Consider the following 22,826-nt stretch of genomic DNA (forward strand, 5'->3'; position numbering starts at 1 on the left):
CTTCATAACCAATTCAGCATTGCTCACATTTTTCTCTTTGCCACTGCTTTCTGCTACTCTGGCTTCTAGTAGGTCCCTGCCTGGGTCAAGCCATGGCTGACATCTTGGATTCCCTCTTCTGGACACTTTTCTTCCGACGTTTCCTGTGTCTCTTTCAGTTGTGGTTGGGACACCTCCTCAGAGAAGCCTTTCTGTGTATAGCACACCATCTCATCAGGACCCCCGCCATCCCGCCTTGCATGGAGTTTTCTCCACCACTTGACCTTTTACATAATCTTCTTACCATGGCTGATAATCAAACCACTCCATGGCACTTCTTTTCCCCATCAGATTGGTAGTTCTCTGAAGATGTCACTTCTGTCCTCCATCACTCCCGAGTAGTACTTAACTTAGTAGCCACTTGATTCGTGTTTGGCATCCTCCACATCTGCACTTTCCTCCTAAACTTTCTGCTTTCATCTCCCCTTTGTTCTGACATTCTTGTTTTCTTTTACAATGACAAGAAAAAAAAACAGCTCCCTAGGCTTTGCTGGGGTTTGGGTGTTTCACCTGCTTTGGGGTATTTCCTCCGTGGTTTCCACCTTCCCATTCGCTAGCATGGTGTTGTATCTGTAGTCAAAGAAAGTGTTTCTACTGATTTCATTCTCTCAGCAAATGGGGGGGGGGGGTTCACTCTGGCAGGACCGCGTTGGCCATGGCTGTCCAAAAGAGAACGGATGCCTTTTTGGACAAAGGTTTAGCATCACTCTGCCTAATGATATAAAAAGTTGTTTCTCACTCTCACGGGGCAGACTTTTTTTTTTTTTTCCTTAGAATAATTTGGTACAAATTACTTTCCCCCTTCCTCGCACAAACGATTAGAGGTAAGAGAAATTAGGGATCTGGATTCTAGGGGGGAAGGTCGAAGGTCAAAGCTCTCGTGTTTGTTGAAGAGGAAAAGAACCTTTGAGGTGAGCAGGCTGTGAATGTGCACCTGAGAGAAAGAGGCCCCAGGTCTTTTCTTTCCTCCTGACTTCGGTTTTTAAAGCATGGCACACAGAAAACCTTCCCTTCCTCTCTGGTCTTGTACCTTGGCACAGAGCCCTTGACCTTCAGCACAGACTGCTCTTGTCTGCAGGGGCTTCCACATCTTTTCAGGTTGCTGGACCAGGGTAGAGAGAGTTCAGCTGACTACTCCGTCAGGACAGGTGGTCCAGGCAGCAAGTTTGTTGCCTGTGTTCCGTCTTCCCCCACCCCCCTTTTTTTTTTCTATAGGTGCCACACGCCATAATTATGATCTGCTTGATTGTTGCAGTCTGGGCCTGGAATAATTTTAATTAACGGGAAAATGGTCCTCAATACACCGATTAGACCTCTTCAGGTACAACAAGATAAAAGCCTGATAATTTGGATGGAGTACTCTTCTTAACCGTCTACTGAAGGCAGGGCAGCCAATGGGAAAGCCAGGCGGACTCCCACCTGACCCACTGTGTAATTAAGAGAGCGCTTTTTCTTCTCCACCTCTCCCCACCCTCCACTCTGCTCCCCAACTGAAGCTTAACAGGTTGGCGGTATAATTTGGAGACTTTTAGGGGTGTCACACTAGAAGCTTATGCAAGAGCCAAGGCGTCTTCTTCTCCTCCCAGACACTGACCCCCTGGGCTTGAAAAACTAGCAACTGAGGGAAGGAAGCAGCTGGAAGGAGCAGAGAAGGTGGGAACGGCTCTCTCGGCAAAGTTTGAGAAGGCCTACGGCCATGAGCGAATTGGGCACACAGAACGCACAGAAGGCAGGAGAAGGCACCGTGTCTCGCCTGCTTAACCTGGTGGAGAGTGAGCTGCAGGCAGGCCGGGAGAAGGGAGATCCGACGGAGAAGCAACTTCAGATCATCCTGGAGGATGCCCCCCTCTGGCAGAGGTTCAAGGAAGTCACTAACGAAATGATCGTGACCAAGAACGGCAGGTGAGTTTGTCTGCAGCCCGAATGTGCTGGCCTTCAGTTGGCGAGGCCGGTGAGAGGCCTTTAGTGTTAACGAGGCTGCCATTCAGGCTCTGAACGTCTTAAGGAAAGACGGTCTCGGCTGGCTGTCACCCAGCCAACATAATTAATTCCTCCGAGGCCATCAGAGCAGTGGAAGATAAAGCCGCTTGTCTCACGCACATGTTATATGGGGAATTATTATGCACGCCCCATGCGCTGGGGACGTGGACTCAACTGTCAGAAACTGGTATTAAGTTTTGACTGTGTACCCCGGAGCAGACCTTGGCTCAGCCCTGTTCAGAGAATGAGAAAGTCGATTTTCTTTGGAGACTGGACAGTTTCCTCTTAAGCACAGCAAACTGGTCAGACAGACAGTTTTGGCTAGTTGAAGATTGGGAGGGAAGGAGCATTAACCACACCACCTCTCCCTCTACCTGCTTCCTTGTGTGTGTTGAGGGAGAGGGTTCAGTTATGATTGTGCCCCTCGCATAGTTACGACTGTAGGAAAGCTGTCGTGGTAACAGCGAATGAAGCCTGTCTCAGGGAAGAGAAGGCTTCTTTCCTTCTCCCCGCAAAGAGCAGGGAATCCAGGTGCTGCTCCCTGCTGGTATTTCTCATCCTGTGAAGCTGAGTCTGTTAAGTGGCTTTTGAGGCAACATTAAAAGCTTGTGCTTAGCAGAGGAAATGCAAATATTTTGAAAGAAACTCTCACTGCCTGGCCACACCGACTCCTGATAGGGTGCTCCCACTTATCATTTGGTACCCAGGGGCACAAGGGTACGAGACACTGAAGGATGTTTTTAGTAGCACTGGCTGAACCAGGACTATTATTCTGACACCTTGAGAGAAATTTTGCTTACAGAGAAAAGTTGAAACCAGCTGAACTTCAGGCTGGCTTTTGTCCTGGAGTGAAATGCTTCAATTCCTGGTGTCTTAGCTTTCTAAGTTTGAATAAAACACAGCATGGAAAATGAGCTACCCCTCCCACAGCTGGGAGAATCACAAACCCGGGAGCTGCTGCCTGACAGTAAACGGTTATGTGAGTCAAAGTTATACGGTAAATATGTGCATTTTGTAAACTGTGATTACAGCAGCGAATCTATCGACCCTGTGAGACAGTGACACTCTTTTCTTTCTAAACAGACCTCCATGTGTGCACTATAAATGTTATTGCTTTGAATATTTGAAAATTTAATTTCACTTGTTTCTTTTCTCTATTTAAAATATTTTTAGTTTCAAAGAATTACCCCACGTTCTTAAGTGGATTTGGTCTCTTTCAAAGACGAGTGATGATACGAGCGTGAAAACTGATGTTCGGTTGTGTGTGGAACATTCTGCTTGTGCGTTATTATTGGCTGATCATACCGGTAACTAGACTGCATTATTTGGCCACCAAAGTGGCCCTCTGTTACAATCTAAATAAGTACAACCAATAGATTAAAATATGGCTCAAGTATTTTAATAAAGGCAATACAAGTCTCTGAGACATTTTTAAATCCAACCTGATGGTAAATTATAGCAGAATGTACCTTTGCCACTTGAAAACAGTGCTTCTTTTTAAACCTTTTTTTTAAACCTCAGTAAAATGTTTAAAATTATTTATGTTTAAAGTCATTCCTATTAATTATGTGGAAATTATTCTTTGTGGAAACAGTGTGCTTGTGGCTATATGTCCACTGAGCCTTTAGCGTCAACCTTTCACCATGATTTGGACAGTGTGCCTCAGCTTTAGAGGGGGGAAGAGAATAAGAAACTGCTGTGCTCAATGTGGGTGGACCTTGCTCAGGACCCGCTCTCACTCTCCTTGGGTTTTCAGATTGAGACCGTAGGAGACTTTGTTGTTCTTGGCACAGACCCCAGCTTTCCAGCTCTAGCTTTTCCTCACTCCCTCTTCCTTCCTTTTAGCCCACCATCGCTTCCCCTGTGTCTCTCTTTTACCCATTCTTCTCTACCCAGGCCTGTGTCTTCCTCAGATCCCTGCCTTCCACACTGCCTCCTCAGCAGGTGGGTCAGCGGCCCTCCTCCAGGGGAGAGCTGCTTTGCTGCCAGAACCTTCCGTTAGAGCAGTAGGCTAAACCCTGGGCACTGTGCTCTGATGGTTCCTTTATCTCCTCTTTCTGCATTTTTCTCCACCAACAACATTAAACAACAACAGCCACCACAGCTTTAGCCATTCGTGTTTGATAAGCTTTCAGGTATAGCAGTACCTGTAGCACTGCTGGCCTAAGCTTGCTTTCACTTCCATCCTTTAATGTATGGATTTATATGTTAGGTTGCAGAAAAGAATTCAATTCCAACTACACAGCCAACTCTTAAATCTCTTGTAGTTCTCTCCTTCCCTTCTTCCTTGTTCTCCACCTTCCTTCTTTCCTTTCTTGCCTCCTTTTCTTTCTTCTTTCTTTCCTTCCTTCTTTCCTTCCTTCCCTCCTTCCTTCCTTCCCTCCTTCCTTCCTTTCTTCCCTTCTTCTTTTCTTTCCACAGGGGACTGCCTGTATACTAGGCATGTGATGTTCTACTGAGCTGTATCTCCAGTCTTCTTTTGAGGGGTCTCACTAAGTTGTCCAGGCTGTCAAGCCTCAGCTTCATGAGGAGTTGAGACAGTAGCCTGTGAGCTCAGGCTCAATGTAGCTGTTATCTTTACCTATAAATATCTTCCTCTGAGAAGCAAGCCCTGTGTTTTATGGATGTTTTAATGGGGTTTAATAATTTTGGATTAATTGAATTTGCCTTCCACAGATTTTAAGAAATTGGAAGCATTTCTTGACATAATGAGGGCTGGGAAGGTAGGGTTGGAATCTGGGGTGGGGGCTGCTCGTCTCTTGAGGTCAGTTTCCGGTGAGGGCAACCCAAAAGTGAAGGTTATACTGCAGGCAGGTTTAACTCCTTGTCTGGGTAGCCCAGGGATTATTTTCCCTACTCTTTACAATTACAACTGAAGAAGCATGATCTTCTTCTAACCTGAGGCTCCTGCTCTCCTTTCCCTCTGATGGAGATATAATTGACAGCTGCTGCTGAGCTCATGCCTGCTTGCTTTCATGTATTGACATTGATATACCATGTGTTCCATAATCATACAACATACATGCATGAACACACACACACGTACCCCACAGCCCCAAAAGCTCTAGTGAGCCCTGATGAGCAAGACCTCCTGAATATTGCCTTGGACAAGCCTCTGTGCTTTCCCTCCTTACAAAGTCCCCCTCCTCTCTTGCCCCTTTCTCCTGTAGCCCTCATTTCTCTAGCCTCTTTCAGCAGGACTGTTTCTGAAGATTCCTACTGGTGAATTAAAACTGGGCAGCTAGCTTCACAGTGAAAGCAAGGCCAGGTGTGCGGATAAAACTCAATGTCCATGACCCATCAATTATGGTGGCTAGGACAAGCTGTTCACTTTGTCATATTTTCTCTTTCTTCCCTCTCAACCACCCTCTTTTTTTTTTTTCTCTCTCTCTCTCTCTGAAGAGACTCTCATTCAAAGACAAGTACTGGCAGTCTGTGACTTAGAGGCTGATTCATACGCTTCTAAACTCCTCAGAGACTCTCAGCCCTCTCTGTGCTTAGTCATGCTTTGGGGTGGGGGGGAAATGGAAGAAAAAAACTCACTTTGGATAGAAGTGGATTTCTTCCCTGAAGGCATACAGATGATGTATCAAGGTCATTGTGGGCCAAGACAAAGAAGGGGAAAGGGGAGATGAGGTGGGCTAAGAGGAAGGTCTAGTCCAGTTCTGAGACCTTTGGAGGCTGACAGAGGTCATTCCTTATTATTCATTCCTCATTTTGATAATAGAGATTAAAATTATGTGTCATCATAATGATGATCTCAAAACTAAGAACAATTATAAAGTTCTTGGCAAATGGAACACCAAAGGGTATAAAGCAGTTGATCAGGCCATCATTTTTCATATAGGACCTCCTTCTAAGCTTTTCCATTTTAATTGACAGCATTATATTGGGATGTGACTCATGTACCATATTCCTCCTCTGTTTAAGACACACAGTTCCGGGGGCTTAGCATACTCACAGAACTGTAAATCCCTCTTCATACTTGATTTTTAGAACATTCTTCTTGTCTTCCCCCACCAAAAAACCCTGTATCCATTAGCCATCACTGACACACTTGTTTGCTTTCTGCCTCTATAGTCTCCCGTATGATGGTCACTTCATACAGTGGAACCATATGGTACGTGATTCTTTGTGACGATCTTGTCATTTAGCCCAGTGTGGTCAAGTTCGTGTATATTGAAGCATGCAGCAGTATCACAGAACTTTTGTGGCCAAATAACACCCCTTCGTGTGGATATAACCTATTTGGCATCTGTTCCTCGTTCAGTGTATCTGTCTGTTTTTGTAACTGCTACGACATATCTGTAGTCATTTGTTTTCATCTTTCCTGCATAAATACATACCTGCAAGATTAACTAGCAACTCCATATTTAGTCAAACAGACCATTCCCGAAGTGACCTAACAATTTTGCATCCTCCCTAGCGCCATGGGAGGGGCTCCAGTCTCTCCCCAGCCTCACCAACATTTTCTGCTGTCTTGTTTTTGTACTGTAGCCATCCTTGAAGGTGTGACATGGCATCTTACTTGTGCACTTTTAGGATGGCTGGTGATGCTGAGCATCTCTGTGTGCAGTCACAGTTTCTTCACAATAACAAGCCTGTCTCTAGATTTAGAAAGGAGGAAGAAGTGCTGCTATGGGTTTCTTCTTCGTGCAATGGAGCCAGGAGTCTCTTGGCTAATAGGCTTATTAGATAGAACCTTGGGTCCTTTGCACTAAAACAAGGGCATAGGAATACCTCCTTGTGGAGAAGGAAGACTTAAAGGAGTTGTAACTTAGCTAACCCCTGGGTGCTATTATGTAACCCCTGGCTACTATAATGTGGTAACTATTATCACTGGCATATAGCCTTTCATTAGATTATCTTGTCAATGGTAAGTGAGAACGCTACAGAACCTCCCAGTGTTTGACATTACCCTGTCATCTTGAGCCATTGCATCATTCTGTACTCGGTGTGTGAAGAACAGGTATGTTTTGCAGATTTTTCTCTTATTTGCAATGACATACTACTGATGCTACATATCCTTCTGGTACTTTTAAACTTTAGTTTACAAAATGACAATTGTATGTGTCACACTTGTGGGTTTTTTTAATTTATTTTTATAACACAAGGTCTTACTTAGTTGCTTTGGCAGCCTGGAACTCACGATGTAGACCAGGTTGGTTTTGAACTCATAAAGATCTGCCTGCCTCCCAAATGTGACTGTATTTTTCACTTTGCTTCTGCCACTGTTAATGAGTGGCAACACTATATTCCTGATATATATATGTACATACATATAGATTAAACTGAAGTAGAACAAAATGAAAAGGAAACCCAAATGTATCACATTAAGAAAAAAAGCTTGGGACCAGAAGACAGAGACCGATTGCAAACCATACCTCCGGTGAATAGGAAATCTTCCCAGCTGTTAAAATGACTTTATGTCATCTCCCTGATGTCCAAGTTTATGTTTCTTTGCAAATGACATTCGTATATTCAGTAACTTGTCTTGTCTACACGGGGACAACACTATTAAAATAATTGAAAATGTTACAATGTACAGGGAAGAGGAATGGTTCAATCTGATTGCAAGAGAAAACCATGGAGAAATCCCCCTTCTCCTGCTTCTACTAAGAAAAAAAAGCAGAGAGAAGCAGAACGGTAACCTGAAAGGGAAGTAACCAGAAAGGGACCGTCATCTCGAGGAAGGGAGTGAGGTGAGATGTGATTCTCAGCCAAACATAGTTGGCTGAGTTGGGAATGCGTTATCTGACACACTTTCTCCTCTAGACATTTTATTTGATGCACACAGTCTCATTTATTGAAACTCATGTCACAGGAGGGCAGCTTTATCAAGTTGCAGGAACTTGGCCAGTTGACTCTCTTGAAGTGTTTGTTGCCATACCCCGTGAATGTGCTAAGTCCTGCGCTCTGCCCTTAGACTCATGACCTCCCGCTGCCGTTCCAGATTCTTACCTTGGGTCACTTTGGACATTGGAAACACATGCAGTATCAGCTCTGCCCCTGGCTGCCAGGAACCTCCTCCCTCTGATTTTCCTCCTGGAAACAGGAAGTCTAGAAAGAACTGAGGACCGAGTGATGGCTGCTCCGTTGTCGTTTCTCTTTGTGGCTGCTAAAAGAGCCATAGGGTCAGAAGTCAGATATTTAGATAGATGCGAAGATTGGCAATGTTCCAGAGGGCGGAGGAAGGATGAGCGGATCCATATCTGCATTATCGAGAAGCTAGGCAGATTCCCACCAAGTGCTCAGAGCAAAGGGTATGCGCAGCCGCACTCTCCTCCCTGCGTTCACCCTGCGCATGGCTGTAGATCGGGCTGGGGAGCCCTGCAAGAAAGGAACGCTAACTCTTCAGCCAACAACCCCCCCTTTTCCCGCTTGCTTTACCATGCAGCCATCCACGTGCTAGTATCTTTATTCAGGATCAGGGTTCTTAGTGAGTCCGGGGAGAGCCGATCTTAGGGTGCCAGGGAGAAAGCTGCCCAAGCACGTGGCATCTGAGGACACACTTGTCTGCACGTCCTTCTCTAGGAAATGACTAACTAGACAGGTGGTCTGCAGATTTCTAACACACAGAACGGTGTTCAATAGTCAAACCTCAGTGTCAAATGCATTTGTCAAAACAGGCTCTGGTGAAATTGGGGCTGTTGTCTTAGGGGCTGTCTGTGTGGTTTCCCTTCCAGATCATCGTATTGGAAGGCCTCCTCAGAGGTGAGAGGCCTCTGGGCCAAGGAGGAGAAGAGGTCCTTCAATATCCCTTTTGTGGCTGTTTCTGACTTCTTTCAGACGGATGTTCCCTGTCCTGAAGATCAGTGTCACAGGACTGGACCCCAACGCCATGTACTCCCTCCTGCTGGACTTCGTCCCGACGGATAGCCACCGCTGGAAGTACGTCAACGGTGAATGGGTACCCGCAGGCAAGCCAGAGGTCTCTAGCCATAGCTGCGTCTACATTCACCCCGACTCCCCCAACTTCGGGGCTCACTGGATGAAAGCACCCATCTCCTTCAGCAAAGTGAAGCTGACCAACAAGCTCAATGGAGGTGGGCAGGTACGCGTGGCCTCCCCACACACCAATCAAGAAATATCAAGGGTGCATTTAGGTAATTAGAGGGGTCCTCACCAGCCTCTTTGCCCACAGAAGCCGGTTATTTCCTGGAGTCCAAATGTAAACAGGAATAAACAGCTCTTAATTGGTGCTTCAGTTTTTAATGGACTTCCTGATGTTAAGAGAATGAGAGAGAGTGCACTAGTTTACTTAATCATCAGGCTCTTTTCCGTTTTGTCTTGACTGTGGTGCTTTTTACCCAGCCCAGGGAGGGAGATGTTTGTGGGTAAGGTACCAGGGTTTTTGTTTTTCTCGCTCCCTTTTTTTGGTGTAAGTGGTATGTTGGCAATAGGCAAATACCTTAATAGAAAGCTGCTCCTAAATGAAATAATTACTTTTTCTGCTTGGGCATTATGATAATTATCAATAGAATATTGAATAAGCTTTGTTTTTTTTTTTCTTTCCAGAAAAAAAAAATAATCCAAACAAACCTTAAGTAAGAAAGGTTTTATTTAAAATTTCCAATTAGAGTAAACATAATGTGAAGCCTTTTTCCTCCATTTCTGTGGCAGGTTGCAAATCCAGTTCCCTGGGTTGGGTTGTTAGTTACTTTATAAAATACAGACTATTTGAAGGCACTGGAGATTGGACTTGTGGGGGAAAGGCCTGCTCCTCTCCTGAGCCTTCATATTTGGCTTTGTCTGGGTCGAGCCTGTGCCCTTTCCTTTCTATCTGTGGGGGGGGGGGGGGGGGGGGGGCACAGGAGTTCATAATTCAGGAGGCAGAAGGAATGTAATCCCTGGCTTTGAGAGAGCCAGAATGTCCTTTATTAAAATGGAAATTTGAAGGTTAGTTGTTCCTGCCCTATTCGTTCTCACAGCTTTCAATAGCCTTTCATTTAAATCATGAAGAGTAAATTGTGTATAACCCTCTGGTGGCAGATTTCCTTATCCTCTAGGCTCAGTTAACATTTTGAGTTACTGGGATTCTTCATACACGAACAAACAAACAAACATCTATATGTATATATGTAAATATATATACACACATATATATATGTAAATATATATGTATATATAAAAATATATACACACATATATACCTATATATACATTTATATATATATATATATACACACACATATATATATTTGAATGGACTGAAATGTACATTGCCATGCTGAACATAGAGGAAGCAAGAAAACAGAAGCCTAGATTTGGGAACATACAGAAAACTTAAGAACAGCTCTTCTTCAGCTGTCTGTGAACCCAGTGTAATGAGCATCTGTGAGCCTCAGTGCAGTGCTTGCTGGGAGCGCCTGGAAAAAACTCACCCATTCATTTTGACACAGGGTTTCATGTGTGTGTCCCGGTCTGGGTGGGTGCTGAGCTGGCTGATCAACTGTGATGCCCCAGGCTTGGCTTGGCTTGTTAAAACATGATTTTCTCACATTCAACAGATAATGCTGAATTCCCTGCATAAATATGAGCCCCAGGTTCACATAGTGCGTGTTGGAGGCGCCCATCGGATGGTCATGAACTGTTCCTTCCCTGAAACCCAGTTTATCGCCGTGACCGCCTATCAGAATGAGGAGGTAAATGAGTGTATGCCAGCGCCTGAGTGCACATCTGTGCCTCTCTCTCTCTCTCTCTCTCTCTCTCTCTCTCTGTTTAGGAATGTGTGTGAATGTCACATGGAGGAGCATGGAAGTCCTTTCTTGCCATGAGCAAGACTGAATAGAATTTAGGTTTTTAAGGGTCCTGACATGGTCAGCTGTGATGGAGCTAAACCGTGAGTTGTATACAGAGACTCTCACGCCTGCCTATTTGTCAAAGGCCCTTATGTTAGCCAGCTTTCTGCCACCACTACAGCTATAGGAGACGATACAGAGAAAGGCTCACCTTGTCTTACCGTTCTGGAGGCTCCAGGACAGAGCCAAACACCCCTTTTACCTTTATGGGTGGGTGGGGAAAGCCTTCCCAAACTTCCTTCAAGGGCATGTCCCAGTGATCTGAAGACCTCTAAGTACCACCTCCTAAATATCCCACCGGCTCCCAGCAGCACCAAGCCTTCACACAGGGGCTTTTGGGACACCCTCAAGATGCAAACTATAGCAGCCCACCAAAAGCAGCCTCTCGTGGTGCCAATAAGATACACTTGTATATTGCTATAAAGCTGCGGGGTCATGTTGGAAATCTGGAGTCATTGTTCTGGGTGCTTTTCGAGTCATTGTTTGGGGTGCTTGGCTGGCGGCAAGCTGATATGTCTGAGAAGAGTGTGGGCAGGAAGGGTAACAATGCAAAGAAATAGGAAAAAGTGCGTTTTCTTCTGCTTTTGGAAGCACACTCTTTATGGAAGCTATACCAACCAGCTTTCAAGTGTGTCCCCTCAACATTTGCTACGATAGGTATGGGAATTTCTTCATAGAGTTTCACACGAATTATTCTTCACATACACTGGGTCATGTTGTAAATATTACCTTGTAAGTTTCTTTCCTTTCCTCCCTTTAACAGCTCCATAGCATATAGAGGATCTCCTTCCAGGAACTTACATTCAGGCATGTCTCTTTTTCCTCTAATACTTCCAGCGCTTGATTATCCGGATTTATGACATTTCATGTGAGCAGCCGTCTGCTCCCAGCAAGACTTAAGTCGTTTTATTCTGAGTTATAAATTATGCCGCAGTGAGTGTGCTGGGTAATCTATCATGGTTTGCTTGCATAGTGAACACAAAGAAACAGGACTGTTCTGCATGAGGACCATCTGTTGAGAATTTGATAAATGTGCCAAGTCTGTCCCTGGAAAAGAGCGTCTCATTGACAGCCCCCACTTAGAAGTGACGCCTTTCACCCTTCGCAATCTGATCAGCCCCAAATTGGCTACTTTAATGTGCATTTCTTTATGTGGAGGCTTTTTCAGAGAAAGCCATCTCCACGGACCCTTTCTAGAATCTGCTGTGTGTCATCTCTCTGGAAGGACCCCGGTGATCATCAAGTTGGAAACTGGCATTTCGGTTTCTGTAGGTGAATGCTGTTGCAGAACTAGCTTAGGGCAAGTGTGTAGAGAGAATATAGCTGCTGTTCTAGAAACTAACCCAGCCTCTTGCTGGGAGCCTGGCAGTGGGAGCAGAGACTCTCTCAAGGTGGCAGCTGCAGTCTCTCGGCTAGCCTTTTCTCCACTTCTCTCTGGCTGGAGTCTGGGTTGAAGGGGGACCATGTGGCTTTTGGATCTCTGGGTACTGTCCTAGCTCTTCTGCATAGGTACTGTCCATCTCTATGCTGCTTGCTCTTAGTTACTGGTTCCTGTCACTCAGGTACTGATTTGGGAGATACTCAGAAACTTGTCCCTTGTTAAACAGTCTTCTCTGAGCTGCCTGCCCGGCAGTGGTCATGCTGACTTAGTCACTCCTTAAATCTGAACACATCCTGTGGAGATCAAGCTATGTAAAATCTAAGCCCAGAGTCCACAAGGTTTCCCTGGGAGTTGAGCAGGAATGGGGCTGGCTGAGAGAACCCTGTTTCCTTTGCAGCCACTGCTGGCTTTACCCCCCCCCCCAACCTCTCCAGGCTTAAGCCAAGAGAAATGCCGGGGCTCCAGACCCTGCAGCCCCTTTCCCTTTTCTAGAAAGATTTTCACTTTTATCTTAGTTTTCTTTCTTTGCCCAGAGGACCATAGGCTCTTGCAGGCATCAATATTTCATTCAATATTTCATCAAAAGTATTTGCTGGATATCAGCCCATGTTGGCTCTTATCATGGATGCTGGAACCACTACAACGAACAAAATAGATACAGACGTCATTCTCAAGGCACTTCTATACCAGTGGGTGGGAGATAAAGACAGATGTTCTCTCTCTGCCTCCACATCTTTCTCTAGCTCTGCCTCTGGCTGTCTTTTTGTACGTCTCTGTGTTTCTGCTTTGATCATTACGACAGGTGCAGCTGATATGAGAGAATGCAGACTTTTCTTTGTAACTATTTAATATTTCACTTCCATCATAAAAGCTACATGTTAACAGATAGATGTAAATAATAATAATAATAATAATAATAATAATAATAATAATAATAATAAGTCTCAGGACTCTCTTCAGTTCATTTATTGAATGGATTTTGATGATGGAGAGTGATGGTGAGTGGGAATGGATGATGTTTTTCTTTTTTTTTTCTTCTTCTTTTTTTTTTTTTTTGCCTTGACATGGCCTGGTGGGTAAGTGATTCTATGAGAACAGGGGCCTTGATGCTCAACTGTATACTGGAAGTGAGGCGAGGGGCTTACTCTTCCGCGCTCCCCACTGTGAGATAAGAAAGGACATTGTTTATGGTAGGGGCTCAGTGATTCTTGGATAAAAAATAAACAAATGAAAAGGAGGAATGGTGTGTTAGCACCACGGGGCTCCACTGGTTCCTAATGCTGTGCCCACTTTGTTCGCATCTCACATCATTTGCTATTTTCACCCCGCAGCGCGATAGCCAGTGCAGGCGTGAACAGTGAGACATGGGAGGGAAGAGAACAGGAAAGAGAGGATGGTGGCTTTTACAGACGTTTTCAGGGGGAGACAGGGACTCTGTCTGCATTGCACTGTTTCACTAACACGTCTTGTCTTTGCAAACGCCAGATAACAGCTCTCAAAATCAAGTACAACCCTTTTGCCAAGGCCTTCCTGGATGCCAAGGAAAGGTGCGTAGATATTCAGCCAGATCCTGTGAACTGAACTCTGCAAACCTGAGGCGTCTTGAACAGAGCGGGTGCTCGCATTGCCTTCACTTTCCAGCTGTAACTCTCAGTTTAGTGCCGAACAGACGCCACAAAATTCAACCCAAATCACAATTGTTTGTTCCTGTCGCAGGTCCTGTAGGTCCAGGACAGCTTGCATCTGTCAGTATCCTATTCACCTCGTTTCACTGTGGATTACTGAAGACACATAACCACATACAATGTGACATAGATTAAATAATTTTTCTCTGCACTTTTCCCAAATTTTGAGAAATATGTTTTGTTTTGTTTTGTTTTTTTTTTGAGACGTGATCTCGGGTAGACCAGGCTGGCCTTGAACTTTGAACTCTCTGTACATCTGAGGATGATCTTGAATTTTTTATCTTCCATTTCCCAAGTGCTGGGTTATCAGCATGAACCTCCGTGCTTCACGTATGTGGTACCAGGATTGAAGCTAGAACTTTGTGTGTGCTAGACACGCTTTCTACCAACTCAGCTATAATCTCCAGTGGAGGCCTATGGTTTTAATGATCCAGCCCACACACCCCCTCTGGAGTAGTGAGGTTCCAGGGGTAGACCACCACATCTGACTTTCACCTTTTTTTAAAAAAAACAAAACAAAAAAAACCAAAAGAAGCTATCTTTAGTCCAAGAAAAGTGGAAGACTATAGGAAGCTAGAGACTTTCTGGGGGCATGAATGGTGACCTACACCAGGCTGGACAAGTGTCTCACTAACTCCCCAGAGTGGTACACACTGTCCATGTTTCTATTTATGGTCCCTGAGGTATAGATAGAGCTACTTTTGAAGTATTCAGATTTTACTGATCAAGTTTCAATTATTATTATTATTATTATTATTATTATTATTATTATTATTATTTTACTTTAAAAAATGCATCTAATGTTTCTTTTTCCTTTTAAAGGCTGTGGGCTGAGGGGCAGCCATTTTTAACGGTATGCCACAGGAATCTGTTGTGTTCAATATTTGGAAACATTTTGATGATGTAGAAGACATACTTAGATAAGTTCATTGTTTAGATAACAGAAGTCTCAGTGAAGATGATCCACGAGGTGGCAAAAGTCTAGATGAAAATGAGAGTAGCTTGCTGTGATAGAAAGAATTCAGAAATCTGCTGGGAGGTGGTGGCTTGAGACTGGTGGCTCCCAGTGCTGGGAGGCAGGGGTAGGCAGATATCTGTAAGTGTGAGGCCAGCCTGGTCTTCAGAGTGAGTTCCAGGATAGCCAGAACTACACAGAGAAACCCTGTCTCAAAAAACAAAACAAAACAAAACAAAACAAAACAAAGAAACAACAACAACAAGAAAAAAAAATGTATAGTGTTTCCCCCATAGGGCTGTTGGTGGATCTAGTATCTCTAACATATGGGATTGTCTCAAAGCCCTGTCAGCTGCTTGTCATTACTGTCTGAATCTTGTCAGGCATGTAAAAGAATCACAAACAAACAAATAAACAACCCCAAACTTCAATCAATTCAAAGTAAAACGTGATGGCTGCAAGAATGACAGGAAGGAAAAGTGAAACTGCCATGGTTACGAAGTCGAGTCAGTGCTTCTGGTGGAGCTGGGGAGGGTGGTAGCTCTGACTGCTCGTAATTCCGAGATGTTTATCACCCTCTGCAGAGATTTTTATGTGCTTTAGGCTTGACTGTAACAGATGATGGGACTTTTGTTACTCTTTCAGAAACCACCTAAAGGACATTCCAGAGGCCGTCTCTGAGAGCCAGCATGTGACCTATTCTCACTGTGAGTGGAGTGGAAGGACGTGGCAGGCATGTGGGGTCACACGGGGAGACATCTCCTTTCATGCTCGTGTTACTGTCGTGACTGCATAAGGCCTAGTCCATATTAATACCCCCTAGATTATTTCTCCCACCCGAGGCAAGTTTATGCCCCGAGAGAAGCCAAGTTCCCAGGCTGAAGAAGCCCACGAAAACTTTAGGTAGGACCCTTGAATGGAAATAACACATTTCACATGCCCCAGCTCTCCTATGAGAGCTCTGTGACAGGCGTCCATTTACAGTGGGGTGCAGCAGCAGGCTGTAGCCTCACGTGATAGGATATGGCTGAGTTGACTGGAGGACCGGAAGAGCTGGAGAATCACACCTGGGTTCTGAGGTAGTGCTGGACATTCCTGGTGGAACCACGTTCTCCATGCCCCAGCACAGCAGAGGCCTCTTGGTGGAGACAGACTTCTGAAGCTGCGGTGGTAACCCAAGGGCGGTGACATGGCAGTAAAGTTGACCTTCTGACACATTCTTTTCCAGTGAAAATAGATTTTGTTTTCTTATACAATATACCCACATTTTTTTCTCCCTCCCCTCCTCCCAGTCCCTCTTACCTCCTCTCCCCCCTGATCTACTCCTCTTCTATTTCCCTGCAGAAAGGATCAGGCCTCCAAGTGAAAAGATATGTTATAATGGGGGGGGGGGAACGTTCTCTTCACCTGCTCCTGCTCCCAAATAACAAACCAGAGGCCTATTAGATTTATTTACAAGCTTTCAGGCTCTAGAGCTGGGCGGATAAAATATATTCTAACTCATGTGGCTATTTCCCAGCCACATGCCTTGAGTTACTTGCCATATTGGTTCTATCTGGGCTTTTTCTGCTCCATCATGTCAGCATCCTCCTTGTCACATTCTTTCTCTACCTCTTCTTTTATCTTCTCCTCTCCTTCCTCTCTCTGTTCCCTCATGGTCCCTATCTGAGACCCCCCAGACTCCCAACAGAGTTCCCAGTTTCCTGTCTCCTCTGCCCAGTAATTGGCTTCTTGGCGTCTTTATTAACCAATCAGAGATAATTGGGGAGCAATGTTCACACAACATTCATCAACACATGTGACAATGCCCACATCTGGGCTGCAACCAGATCTCAGGGCATAGAATTCATCATCTGAATTCACAACACACCAGACCAACCCCTAACATCCAAGAGACCACAACCAAACATGACAAAACAAGATATAATAAGACAAAGCAAAAGCCTTGAACAAGGCAAGCAAATAGGAGGAAGAGAGTCCCAAGACCAGGCTAAAGAGTCAAAGACACTCCCACTGTTGGGAGTCCTACAAAAGCACCAAGCTAACAGCCATAACATATACACAGCAGATCTGGGCAGACCCACACAGGCCCAGTGCTTGCCCAGATGTGCCCTCCTTAGTTGATTCAGTGGGCCGGGCTTTTCTGACTGACACACTCTTTAGTTCAGATGCTTTAGTTTAGTTTACTGGAGTGCTGAGGGTGATTCTTACTGCCATATGAAAGCCATGGAATTCTTCATCCTCTCCTAGCCCCAAACTGTAAGGCATCTTCTATGTAGATGTGCCAGTAGAGTCAGGCAGAAAAGTCACCAGGAAAGCCTTTTAGAGGGACTTCAGTCAAATGTTTTCTTGTTTAGGTTAGGGTCAACGTGGGTCCACACCTCCTCAATGGTCATGAGCTGTAATGTTGTCAGTGAACATCCTGAGGTCTAAACATCATGGGGCCAACTAAGTGATCTTGGGGTTGGGGTTGAGTTGGGTACGAGGCTCTGTTAATGGATATAGAGAAGTTTTAAAATTTCCGTAAAGTGTCTCTAATTTTAATTTAAGAAATAGACTGATAACTAGGGAGATAAGCATATAAATGATGAACATGAAGAAGCTTGAGAGCCGTACAGAAAATCTGAGACTCAAGGAGAGGGCTACACAGTTGAAGCTTACATAACATGTTGGGTTACAGAAAGAGCCTCGAGGCTTCTGCAGGTCAGGTGAGGAGATGGTGGTACATATTTCAGAAGGTTGAGGGGAGAAGGCAGTTCCATTCTGGAGGTCAGGTTGCATAGGTGGTAGCCTTCTGAAGAGCCTGTGACTTCCTGTGAACGTGTTTTGGGCAGGTCTAGATAGGGCCAGTAAGGGGGAGCCCCAGGGGAAGCCTGTTCACTACTGTTGCTGACTTCTTTTACATATCTGAACCTCCCCACAAGGATAGCATTTTAGAGCTCTCTATGTGTGGAAGACCCCTGAGTGGACAGCTCAGGACATGCTAAAGACATACGTTTTGGGGCAGACTATTTTGACCTCCCTTACCGGGTGGAGCTAATGAAGGAGACAAAGGGATTAGGAATAGTTAAACCCAGCTGTTTAACTTGACCTTAATATCCTGGGAATGCCACACACTCTCTTTACATGGACATTTTAAGCAGGAAGAGCGGGCTCTCCGACCCGGCTCCATTTTCACATCACTGAGATCTCCGTCATGATCTTCAGCCACTGGGCCTAAAAGGAGCATCTGTGGCCCTGCCTAGAGTCTATTTGTCATCTCACCTGAGATGGCCTCGACTTATAGGGTCAACATTGCTAAGTCCGTTTTGCCTAGAAACCCACTTGAGGTAGGGTATTCTGGTCAGAATCTTCAACAACCATTTCTAGGAAGTATTTTGCAGGTTTCAAAAAAAAAAAATTCAGTGAAAAGTTTGCTGTGCAGAATCAACTCCTCATTTTCTGTGCTCCTAGACTCGTGTTTGTAGGCTCCTGCTGGAAGTCATCATTTCCCCACTGGGTAGAAAAGAGAGGGAGCTTTGCTCCTCCTGGGTAACCACATTAAATGGCCCTAGTATCTGTAGTCAGTCTAATGTTTCCTTGACTAACGTTTAATTAAACCAGAATGACTTTTGCCATCTGATTTCGGTGTGGAAGTCTGTTTCCTTCTTGTCTGTTCTAGTGGGAGGCTGGATCTTTTCCAATCCGGATGGCATGTGTGCATCGGGAAACACCAATTACCAGTATGCCTCGCCTTTGCCTCTGCCTGCTCCCCACACCCACCATGGCTGTGAGCGCTACCCTGCCCTCCGGGGACATCGGCAGGCTCCCTACCCTTCGGCGTACGTGCACAGAAACCATTCTCCCTCAGGTGTGTGGTTCCACTAATTAAACCCTTGGGCGTGGCAGTGGGGTACAGAGCTGATCAAAAGAAGTATGTAAAGAGCGAGTTTCTTTCATCTGTGGTATACACGTACATACAACGTATGTATGTATGTTATTTATATGGTAATATTTGATAGAAGAGTTTAGTCTCTTCAGTTTTTCTTTCCTCTTTTCTTGGATTGATTTCCAGAGCCTGTGCATAGTAGACAAGTGCCTCACCGCTGGGCTACAGCCCCTGCTCAGTCCATGGTCTCCATTGGGCATGAAAGGCCTTGACTCATGGCCTTGGTGTCTGATGCTCAGTCAAGTGATGAGGTCTGAGACCTTCCTCTTGTTGTCCTTCAGGGCTCTTTCTTATCACTGTGTTCATGGCTTGATCCAGGGAATCTGGGTCCAGTGCAGAACTGCCAGGACGTCTGCCGCAGACCATCTGTTCATGCCTTTGACTGAGTTGGAGTCATGCAAACTCAACTTCTGTAACTTTTCAGCCTAATTTTTAAATTGGCATTGTTATTTTTCTTTATTGACTGCTGTCTTGTCTACCTTAGCCTTGTGCATGCTCAGACCCTTTCTGCATATTGGATTTGTTTTTTAAAAAAAAAGAGGGAGGGGGTGAAAGCACAGGTTAATTTTTAATTTTGATTATTCATGCACCTAATAGTTACTGAGGACCAATTATATGCCGGGTTCTGTTTCAGGCACATGAACAAAACGGTCAAACACCTCACCAATATGGAGATCCCTGTTCTAACACTAGTGACCAATACTAAATACAACAAATGAGTAAAGTCCATGATATGGGAGATACCTCTTTCTTTCCCCAGTGACATCCTGAGCTCTTCATTTGTCAGGCAGGCAGACATGGTGCTAGAAGGTTGTCTGAGAGTTCTATATCCGACTCCACAGGCAGCAGGAAGTGACAGTGACACAGTGGTCAGGCTTGAGCTTCTGAGACCTCAAAACCCACCCCATCATGACACTCCTTCTCTAACAAAACCACACCTCCTCCAACAAGACCATGCCTCCTAGGAGTGCCCCTTCCTATGGGTCTATGGGGCCCAACACAGGTATACAGTAATATGTTGATATACACATACAGGCATACACACACACACACACACACACACACACACACACAGAAATAGATTCTTGCTGGGTACTCTTGGCACATGCCTTTAATCCAAGCATTTAGAAGGTGCAGGAAGATCTCTGTGTCTGAGGCCAGCCCGGTCTACAGAGTGAATTCCAGGACAGTCAGGGCTACACAGAGAAAACTTGTCTCAGAAGAGAAAGAAAGAAAGAAAGAAAGAAAGAAAGAAAGAAAGAAAGAAAGAAAGAAAGAAATAAGAAGAGGGAGGAAGGGAGAGTGGAACTGGGAGGAGATGAGGGAGGGGGCCACAGCCGGGATACAAAGTGAGTAAATTGTAATAAATAATATTAATTAATAAAAATTCAAAAAAGAAAAAAGAAATTGATTCTCTTAGTAAAATTTCGTGATACAATACATTGTTATTAGTATGAATATATTTTGAGATAGTGTCTCACACAGCCTAGGATGGCCTTGAAGTATGTAGCTCCTCCTGCCTCTATCCTCAAGTGCTGGGATTACAGGGATGTACCATCATGTCTGGTTTATGCAGTACTGGGTATCAAATCTTAGGCTTTATTCACACTAGGTAGGGTCTGCCAATTGAGCCACATCAGCCCACCATGCACCACTAATTCTAGTCCACATGCTGTGTGCTGGATTTCTGACTCATCCTGTGTGCCCCCTCATCTCCCCACACCTGGTTCCACTATCCCATCCTCTGCTTCTATGTGTCCACCATTTCTGTACTCTACACACAAGTAACACTTTGTTCCCGTGAAAAGACATTTCTCTCGAAAAGTTCAAATCTCTAGGATCTCTAAGGAGAATAAAGGCCAGGACCTCAGAAATCTCCTCTGAGCTTTGGCATCCCTTGGACTTTGTTTGAGGGATGCTGTTACGGTTATGGTCCATTCTTGAAGGGCAGTGAACATGATGAAGGGGGTCAGGCAGTTGTCCATCCTACAGGGCAAAGCGGCCTCCCCTCCCCCAGCCTTGTCTCTAAAGCGATGATGGTGAGGTGTTCAGGAAGGCTATAAACTGTCAGGAGCACCTGGGCTGTAGCTGGTATTCAATAAATACCGACTTCCTGTTTTGTTTGTTTCCTTCAGAAGTTACCAACAAACTGTGCCTGTGGCATAGGCCTCAGCTAGATTTTGCCGTGAGGTAATGTCACTGGTCACCGGGTTTACATGTTCCGTCAACTCAACTGTTTTGTTATTTCCCCAAAGTGAATTTGATAGAAAGCTCAAGCAACAATCTGCAAGTTTTCTCGGGACCTGACAGCTGGGCTTCCTTATCCTCCACACCTCACACCAGCATCTTGTCTGTACCACACACCAACGGGCCAATCAACCCAGGGCCCAGGTAAGACCAAGGCCAGGAACTCGCTCCTAGGACCACTTGGAGGTTTCCTGTGCCTTCGGGGAACTCTGTGTGTTGCTTCTAAGATGCATGCGTTGAAGTTGTTCTGACATTAAGCTAGTAGGGAATGAGGGTGGCAATGGATGGCTCTTTGGCTGTTGGAGAAAGGGTGGCAGGAAAGCCCCTCTTCAGCAATAAGCTCCTTATTGTATGGCTGCAGCATTCTGTGGGTTGAGACGGTGATGTGCTCGGTCCATCTCTTCAGGCTTTGTACCAGGAAGCAGAGCTGAGCAGTGAGGCTCTGGGGTGTGAGCATGAGAGTAAATACCATGTATTGGGCACTGCTTTCTTGTATCACATATTTGCCTCTTGACTTAGTCTTTGCAATAACCTCTGAGGTATACAGAATTGTTTCTTCATTTTCTGAGGATCTGGGAGGTGGGATTTAGAGACATGAAGTAATTTGGCCAAGGCCACTGAGCTACTAAGTGGCAGAAGCATCACAACCAAGGGCTTCTGGTGACAGCATCCTGCTGGTTGTATGGATCACGTTGCCTTTGTCAGCCAGGGAGAGATCATTCCAAAACTTACACAGGATAATTACAGTCCTTGAGGTAGCGCTATTTCTAGGCCACAGAGGAAGATGATGCAGCCAGCCCTGGTGAGACCTGATAAGCTAGGGTCAGATGGGAGGGGAGGAGGACCTCCCCTATCAGTTGACTAGGGAAGAGGCATAGTGGGAGAAGAGGGAGGGAGGGAGGGACTGGGAGGAGATGAGGGAGGGGGCTACAGCTGGGATCCAAAGTGAATAAATAAATAAATAAATAAATAAATAAATAAATAAATAAATAAAGTATAGTCCTTTCACAGTCTTCACTGTCTTAGACAGTTGTGAGGGAGTCCCAGACAGATGAAATGCTGTTTGAGATGGACTAACTTGTTATAAGGAGGGCCAGCACCTAAATATAGCACCCCCCCCCTTTTACTGTATCTCACCAGGTCTCTCAGATTTTCTGCAGAGACAGAGACACAGTCATTGCTAGCAGCCCTCTTGAGAGCATTGCTGCCCCTCTTGGGGGCGTGTACATGTGCTGAAGGCTTGTCACCAATCCCTGTCTCCCCATTTCTGCAGCCCCTATCCGTGCCTGTGGACCATCAGCAACGGAAGTGGGGGCTCCGTGGCATCGGGCTCAGAGGTGCACGCTGGCACCCCAGGAACGTTTCTCCTTGGGAACCCTGCTGTCACCTCACCTCCCTCTGTGCTCCCTACCCAAGCCACCACCTCGGCAGGTGTGGAGGTCCTGGGGGAGCCTTCACTGACCAGCATTGCTGTATCCGCCTGGACAGCGGTGGCCTCGCATCCCTTCCCAAGCTGGGGCGGACCAGCTGGAGGTGGACGCCATTCCCCGTCTTCATTGGATAGTTAGGTAGGATCCCAGGAGCCTCTACCGAGCAGAGAGCTGCTGCTGATTCCAGTGAGCAGGGCGTCAGGGTCTCTTCGCCCGGAGGGCTGGGTGGTTGCATGGTGATGCCAAAAAGCCTTCCAAAGAGTTTGGGCGATGTTGATTTTTACTAATGTGTCTCCCCACCATTTCCTATGGCTCTCCTGTTTTCTCTGAGCTTATCCTCGCTGTGCTTAGGTAGCAAAGTTGGCTCTGTCTAATAGCCT

General features: G+C 45.5%; 1 protein-coding gene across 1 annotated transcript; it reads left to right on the top strand.

The window, feature by feature from the left end:
• The first annotated feature begins 1,735 nt into the window (after positions 1-1,735).
• On the top strand, positions 1,736-22,584 carry Tbx19 (T-box transcription factor 19). The gene is made up of 8 exons (XM_055624646.1): positions 1,736-1,941; positions 8,809-9,073; positions 10,530-10,664; positions 13,687-13,748; positions 15,487-15,548; positions 18,503-18,691; positions 21,025-21,160; positions 22,290-22,584. Exons 1-8 carry the CDS (start codon positions 1,736-1,738, stop codon positions 22,582-22,584), a joined length of 1,350 nt encoding a protein of 449 aa, XP_055480621.1.
• Positions 22,585-22,826: the final 242 nt, after the last annotated feature.

The sequence above is a fragment of the Psammomys obesus genome, unplaced genomic scaffold (genome assembly GCF_907164565.1).
Source record: "Psammomys obesus unplaced genomic scaffold, mPsaObe1.curated_primary_1811, whole genome shotgun sequence".
Classification (NCBI taxonomy): domain Eukaryota; kingdom Metazoa; phylum Chordata; class Mammalia; order Rodentia; family Muridae; genus Psammomys; species Psammomys obesus.